Source organism: Garra rufa, chromosome 9 (genome assembly GCF_049309525.1).
Source record: "Garra rufa chromosome 9, GarRuf1.0, whole genome shotgun sequence".
In the NCBI taxonomy this organism is placed as follows: Eukaryota; Metazoa; Chordata; class Actinopteri; order Cypriniformes; family Cyprinidae; genus Garra; species Garra rufa.
This window is the reverse complement of record NC_133369.1, coordinates 12714001-12722038: the sequence shown is the minus strand read 5'-3', so window position 1 is coordinate 12722038 and position 8038 is coordinate 12714001. Positions and strand designations below refer to the sequence as shown.

General features: G+C 34.2%; 1 protein-coding gene across 1 annotated transcript in view; it reads right to left on the bottom strand.

Moving 5' to 3' along the window:
* Positions 1 to 1480: 1480 nt before the first annotated feature.
* cpne4a (copine IVa) overlaps positions 1481 to 8038 on the bottom strand; it is a 70859-nt gene continuing 64301 nt past the window's right edge. Inside the window, exons 14-16 of the mRNA XM_073846496.1 lie at positions 6815 to 6948; positions 6500 to 6736; positions 1481 to 2208 (exon numbers count right to left, since the gene is read on the bottom strand). Of these exons, the coding sequence (XP_073702597.1) occupies positions 2077 to 2208; positions 6500 to 6736; positions 6815 to 6948 (503 nt within the window). The 3' untranslated portion in view covers positions 1481 to 2076. The remainder of the gene's footprint in view (positions 2209 to 6499; positions 6737 to 6814; positions 6949 to 8038) is intronic.

Sequence of the window (8038 nt, the reverse complement as noted above, 5' to 3'; positions counted from 1 at the left end):
ATAGAGTTCAGTAGAACTAACGACCATAGTTAGCTAACAATGCTTTTGGGAAACGCAGCCTAGAATGATAATCTGTATTTTACTTTTGAGTTTTTACAAGCTATATATATAGGGTATATTATGGAAGCCCATTTCAGCCACTGAATAAAAAATAAAGATAATTTAGACTTTTTATCTCACAATTTCAACTTTTTTTCTCTCACAATTGCAAGTTTGCATCTCGCAATTCTGAATTCCGCAATTCTTTACTTAGAATTGTGAAATATAAATGTGAGATATAAACTTGCAGTTATGACTTGATAACGCTTAAGTGTGAGTTTACATCACGCAATTCTGAGAAAAAAAAGTCTGAATTGCGAGGTTATATTTCACAATTCTGACTTTATAACTTGCATTTGCGAGTTATAAAGTCAATATTGTGAGAAACAAACTCGCAATTGCAAAGAAAAATATTCAAAATTGTGAGTTCAAATCTCACAATTCTGAGATTTTTTTCTTGCAATTGTGAGTTTATATCATGTAATATCATGCTGACTTTGTAACATATATCATGCAATTCTGAGAAAGTACTGCAAGTTTATTCTGACTTTTTTACTTTGAATTGCGTGAATTCACAATAAAGAGTTATAAAGTCCGAAAATTAGCGAAAAATGTTGTATCTCACAATTCTGAGTTTAAATCTCACAATTGTGAGTAATAATGTTCAATTCTGAGGGGGGAAAAGGACTGACATGTTCTCAGAATTGCAAGTTTGTATCTCACAATTCTAAGAAAAAGAAAGTCAGAATTGCAAGATATAAATTACGAATTGAGAGATACAAAGTTGTATGTGAGAAAGATTCTCGCAAAATTTCTCACTGACTTTATCACTCTTAATTTTGAGTTTACATCACTCAATTCTGAGAAAAAGTCAGAATTCTGAGGTTATATTTCACAATTCTGACTTCATAACCTATATTTGCAAGTGCAAAAAATGCTTTTCTAGTTTGCAGAGATTTTTTGTCTTGTTTCCAGTCAAAATATCTAAAAATTCTTAAATCAAGAAGGATTTTCTTGATGAGTAAAAATGGTTGTCTTGTTTTCAGAAAAAAAATTCAAAATTAAGTGCATTTTAGTCAAACTATCTGCCAAAAATATATCAGTGCCTTTGTTTTGTCTCAAGATGCACACAAGTGATGTTTTTTTTCAAAGCACGTTTATAAAATTTACTTAAATGTCCTAATTAAACTATGGTCTAATCCTGGCTTAGTCTATGTCTCTGAAACTCTGTCTGTGAAACTGGGCCATGTAGTATTTTTTTTTTTTAGAGATTGGTGGCATAAAACATCTATTTTTTCGTTGAAAATATAGTCATAAAGTAACTTTTTTTTGGGGGGGGGGGGGGGGGTCTCTAATTCTCTAATATTATCACAACATCAGTTGACATGAAATGTTTGTTTGGTTGTTTCAGAATCCACACAAAAATGCATCATTCATAACACAAACTTTATTTTCAAACAATTTGTTACATCATCACTTATAACTACCAAAAAATACTTCATTCTATTGTTATTTGTGGACATGTTTCAGAAGAGCAGCTTCACATAAAATCATATAACAGGCCCCGAAAGGAACCGGTAGAAAAACGAGGCTGGATTATTATTAACATGCAAAATACAATCATGCATCTGGCCCTGCATCTGCGAAAAAAGAACAGAAATCTAGAAAAAAGAAAGCCTGAATGTCCACAGATATTCTAATTCAAATAGCTATTCATTCTCTAAAATCCAAAATGCTTTACAATGTAAGAACATTACGAAATTTAGCAAAATCTCAATAAATCTTTATAGAAAAGAAAACAACAGATAATCCAACTATTCTTCAACTAATCCCATTCATCATGCTTACATCGGTAGGACTTTTTGAGTTTTTGCTTTCTTCGTGGTTGTAAGTCTGTACATGTACACATGTACATAATAGGAACGGTAGCATTGCAACACCTATGCAAGCCTCACAGGCTACGCATGCAAACGAAACAAAGTAGAACAGATCAGGGTTCAAATTCACAGAAACGTGCTAGTGTTTGTCACGAGCGCTTCAGTGGCCAAACGTCCTGGAAGACTCATACTCGCTGGGGCACTTGGGCTTGATCCCCTTGCTGTTGTAATAGTCCACCACCTGGTTTGGGACTTCGGCTAAGACACTTTTTGCCAAAGCAGCAGGAGAGGCCTGAGAAGAAGTAGAAGAAGAGTGAATCAAATATTCGCAGGCCCATTTATTCATTTTGCCATCTGGTCTGGTTTGCCATTCCTGCGCTAATGATGTGTGAAGATACTGTACTTGCGGAAACCCACATGCACGGTGATGAAAAACATCCTGAATTCGAGCAAAAGTGACTCCTGTGACTCAAAGACGCTGAGAAGAAAATCAGAGGATAGCCATGTCAAGCCCCTACAACCCCTGCTGGCCAATTAGATGGAGGAGAGGAGATTCTCAGATAGGGAGACATGGCTGAGATGGTGTTGTTTGTCAGGGGCTATCAGTACAGTACATGTCTGGAAAGAAAACAAGTCTTGGCACATTTCCCGGGAGGATTCCAATAAACTGTCACTTTGGCTCCTATGGACACTCTGTCACATTTAGAGACAAGCCATGTCAAATGTAGATTCATTCATTATGTGTTCTAGATGTGACCCTGGACCACAAAACCAGTCATAAGTAGCACTGGTATATTTGTAGCAGTAGCCAAAAATACATTGTATGGGTCAAAATTATAGATTTTTCTTTTATGCCAAAAATCATCAGAGATGATTCTGTTCCATGAAGATATTTTGTGAATTTCCTATCGTAAATATATCAAAACTTAATTTTTGATTAGTAATATGCATTGCTAAGAACTTCATTTGGACAACTTTAAAGGCGATTTTCCCAATATTTAGATTTTTTTTGTACCCTCACATTCCAGATTTTCAAATAGTTTTTTTTTGCAACCTCAGATTTCAGATTTCAGATTTTCAAATAGTTGTATCTCGGCCAAATATTGTCCTATCCTAACAAACCAGCTTTGCAGCTTTCAGATGATGTATAAATCTCAATTTCAAAAAATTGACCCTTATGGTTTTGTGGTTCAGGGTCACATATGTTGACTGTTGTAATAAAACAGTTTAATATGGTTATGTAACACCTGAACCACAAAACACCTGAAAAAAAAACTCAAATTCAAATTGTCCAAAAAAATTATATAATGCTTATCGAGAGTTTTTACTTAATCAAAAATATAGAAAAAAACTGTAATATTGTGAAATATTATTACAGTTTAAAATAATGTTTTTCTATTTATTCCTGTGATGCAAAGCTGAATTTTCATCGAACAATACTCCAGTCTTCAGTGCTACATGATCCTTCAGAAATAATTTTAATATACTGATTTTTTCATGATTCTTTAATGAATAAAAAGTTTAAAAAAGCAGTTTTTTTTTTTTAAATAGTGTCTTATGTTCACCAAGCTTGCATTTATTTGATCCATAATTTAACTAATTAAAATAACTGTTGAATATATTTTTTAAAAAAAATTAATCCTGTGATTTCAGAGCTGAATTTTTAGCATCATTACTCCAGTCACATGATCCTTCAGAAATCATTCTAATATTCTGATTTGCTGCACAAAAAAACACACGAAAACAGCTGAGTAGAATTTTTCAGGTTTCTTTGATGAATAGAAAGTTCAGAAGAACAGCATTTATCTAAAATAGAAATCTTTTGTAACATTATAAATGTCTTTATCATCACGTTTGAACAAGTTAAAGCATCATGGCTAAATAAAAGTATTAATTTCTATAATTTCCCCCCCAGAAAATTATACTGACTTTTAAATGGTATAGTGTATGTCCCAAAAGCTTTTTATTTCAGATAAATGCTGATCTTTGGATCTTTATAGTCATCAAAGAATCCTGAAAAAAAAAATGTACTCAGCTGTTTTAAAACATTTATAATAATAATAAAAAATGTTTCTTGAACAGCAAATCAGCATATTACAATGATTTCTGAAGGATCATGTAACACTGAAGACTGGAGTAATGACGCTGAAAATTTAGCTTTGATCACAGGAATAAATTATATTTTAAAATAGATTCAAATAGTTATTTTAAATAGTAAAAATATTTCACAATTTTACAGTTTTTGCTGTACTTTGGACCAAATAAATGCAGGTTTGGTGAGCAGAAGAGACTTCTTTAAAAAACAAAAAAATCTTACTGTTCAAAAACTTTTGACTCGTAATGGTAATTTTCAGAAAATTCCTCAGACAACCTCTCGGCTCTTTATTAAAAAACACACAGCCTTCTATAGCAACAAAAAGAGTGGGGTTTGTCACACTCTAGTTAACTCACTCAAGAGGCAACGCGTCTCTCTGCATTCTGCGGTTTGTTTTCAACCAGGGGCCAGCAGTAGATGTGGTAATTAATGGAGCAGTCAAGCTAAAGGTTATTAGATTGCTCCGAGACTGGGTGGGAAATGTGAGAAGGAGAAGTAATTAACCAGGAGAGATTCTCCTTAGAGGTACTTCAGACATTATAAAGATGCAGGATGAAAACCTCTGCATAGCGATGCATTGATTAAAGAGCATGATCTACAGTTCAGCTGCATGTATAATCATTTTAACTTTCCACTGCAAGAAAAGGGAGCTCAGACGTGGGTTATGAAATGATCTCTGAGGCTCTGAAACACTATGTACTTACAACTAAATAGACATGATAAACAAGTTACGCCCATGATTTCAACCTCGTTTCTGGCCATAAATTATAATTCAAACAATTATACCAACACACTATATATGTGACCCTGAACCACAAAACCAGTCTTAAGTAGCACAGCTTTAAAGGCGATTTTCTCAATATTTAGATTTTTTTTTTTTGCACCCTCAGATTCCAGATTTTCAAATAGTTGTATCTCGGTTAAATATTGTCATATCCTAACAAACTATACATCAAATAGGAAGCTTATTAATTCAACTTTCAGATGATGTACAAATCTCAATTTTAAAAAACTGACCCTTATGACTGGTTTTGTGGTCCAGGGTCACACACATATATATATATATATATATATATATATATATATATACAGTCAAAACCCGAAATTATTCATACCCTTAGCAAATTCTGACTTAAAGTTACTTTTATTCAACCAGCAAGTTTTTTTTTGACCGGACTTCTCCCAAAAGATAATAAGACGATGTACAAGATATAAAAAAAATATATTTCTCAGCCTTTATTTACATTTGAACAAAAAGTGGCATGTCCAAAATTATTCATACCCTTTGCAAACTGCCACAGTTTATGGGAAAAAACAAAGTTCTATACCATTCCAAATAGTCCAAGCTGTTCTAAAGCATCATAATTACCCTGATTCATTGGGAACAGCTGTTTTAATCAACTCAACAGGTGAAAAACAAAAAAGTGACACCTGTGCTGGCCAGGAGGATAGTGAGAGAGGTAAAAAAAAAAGAATCTAAGGATCACCACCAAGGCCATCCTGATGAATCTGGGCTCTGCTGGTGGCAACATCTCAAAGCAGACAGTCCAACAGACACTGCACACCACTGGATTCCACGGATGCAGACCGAGGAGGACACCACTTCTCCAGATAAGGCACTCAAAAGCCCGCCTTGGCCTTTGCAAATGCTCATCTGGAAAAAGAAGAAGACTTCTGGTCTTCTGTTTTATGGTCAGATGAAACAAAAATGGAATTGTTTGGCCACAATGATGTAGCCTTCATTTGGCATAATAAAGGAGAAGCCTTCAACCCTAAGAACACCATCACCACTGTCAAACATGGTGGTGGGAACCTAATGTTTTGGGGGTGTTTTTCAGCCGGTGGACCAGGGAACCTAATCACAGTAAACAGCACCATGAAAAAGGAGCAATACATCAAAATTCTCAACAACAACATCAGGAAGTCTGCAGAGAAACTTGGGCTTGGGCACCAGTGGACATTTCAGCACGACAACGACCCAAAACACACAGCAAAAGTGGTAAAGAAATGGTTAGCAGACAAAAACATTAACGTTTTGCAGTGGCCCAGCCAGAGTCCTGACTTAAATCCAATTGAGAATCTGTGGAGGGAGCTGAAGATCAGGGTGATGGCAAGGAACCTGAAAGAGTTGGTGCTCAACGCTAAAGATGAATGGGCAAAAATACCAGTGGAGACATGCAAAAAGCTGGTCAGCAATTATAGAAAGCGTTTGACTGCTGTAATAGCCAATAAAGGCTTTTCTATTGATTATTGAGAAGGGTATGAATAATTTTGGAGATGCAACTTTTAAATGTAATTAAAAGATGAGTAATAATTTTTTCCACAATGATGCCTTCTGTGTCTGTGTCATTTCTAATAAAAATAAAAAAAACTTGCTGGTTGAATAAACGTAACTTTAAGTCAGAATTTGCCATGGGTATGAATAATTTTGGGCTTGACTGTGTGTGTATATATATAACACATTTATAATGTAATTGTGTAAACTCACATGTTTGAAGTTACGGAACGGCACAAACTGTACAATGTCACGCAACACTGGTTCTCCTTTAGGTGAACGAAGGATCCCGTCATCACCGTCCAGCATCTCCATGTCGGTGAAATCTGCGCTTCCGACTCCTACGATGATGACAGACATGGGCAGGTGAGAGGCATGGACGATCGCTTCTCTGGTGTCCGCCATATCTGTGATCACACCGTCTGTCAGGATGAGCAGGATGAAGTATTGCTGCATCGAGGCAAGGAAGGAGAGTTAGAACAAGAGAAACTTGAGAGATGAAGAGAGGTGGAATAGAAACACACTTACCATCGCCTCTTTGGTGTGCATTTCCTCAGAGGCAAAGTTAGCCACTTTCTGGATGATTGGGGCAATGTTTGTGGGACCATATAACTGGATTTTAGGAAGGCAATTCTGGTAGGCCTCTACCACACCCTGGATACCTGTGAAGTTTAAAAAGGCAAGTCTGAAGTTTGAAGGTACAGACTACTCACTATCGAAACACTAGGGTCATTATTGTTAACTAAAACTAAAATCATAATAATAATAAAAAAAAAAAAACACTTTATTTCATTATTTGAAATAAACAAAAAAAAACTTAGATCTTAAACTTAAAACTTAATTTCACTTCAATATTTTTCATTTTCGTTTAGTCTAAGTTAGTCTAATATATATATATATATATATATATATATATATATATATATATATATATATAATAAATTCATTTCAGATAGTCGTCAAGGCAATATTTATCACTTTTGTTTAGTTTAAATTGATGTACTAAAATAAATAAAACTAAATAAACAATTGTTAACTAAAACTAAAATCCCAAATAGCGCATTAACTGAAATAAAAAAATAAAAAAACTTTCATTTTGAGTAGTTTAAGTTGAACTACTAAAGTAACAAAAAAATATAAAAATAACAAACATTTTCATTACATGAATAAAAAAAACTGAAATATAAATGTATAACAAACTACATTTTAAAGCTAAAACAAAATACACTAAGAATAAAAACTAAATTTTTACTAGAGTTTTTTCAAAGGAAAAAATTATAAAAATTACTAAAATTAAAATAAAAAAAAATAATTCAAAATGTTAATAAAAACTAGAATAGTATATCAATGATATTAAAATAATAATATTTGATAATTTAATTTATTTTTCATTTTTTAATGCTTAAAGATTCTGCATGTGGTATGTAAACATATGTGCAATACATTTAAAGGGCTGGAATGAGTGTCAGTGAAGGCTCAATCTCCGCAATGAAGCGGTAATGCTGTTTACTGACTCGCTGAGGATGAATCTTAAGGTCAGCCTGTCTCTCCTCACCACGTCTCCAACTGTTTCATTTAATTAACACCTGTGAGCTTGAACACGCACAAACGATGGCTCAAAGGTGAAAGCATGCCATGCTGTGCGGCAGCAGAATTAAGATGAGAAGACTTTCAAAGCGGAGGTCAATGGATGTAATCGCTTCAGTGGCTTCCCCGCAAAGAGGAATCAAAGAGACGCTCTGGACCCTAATA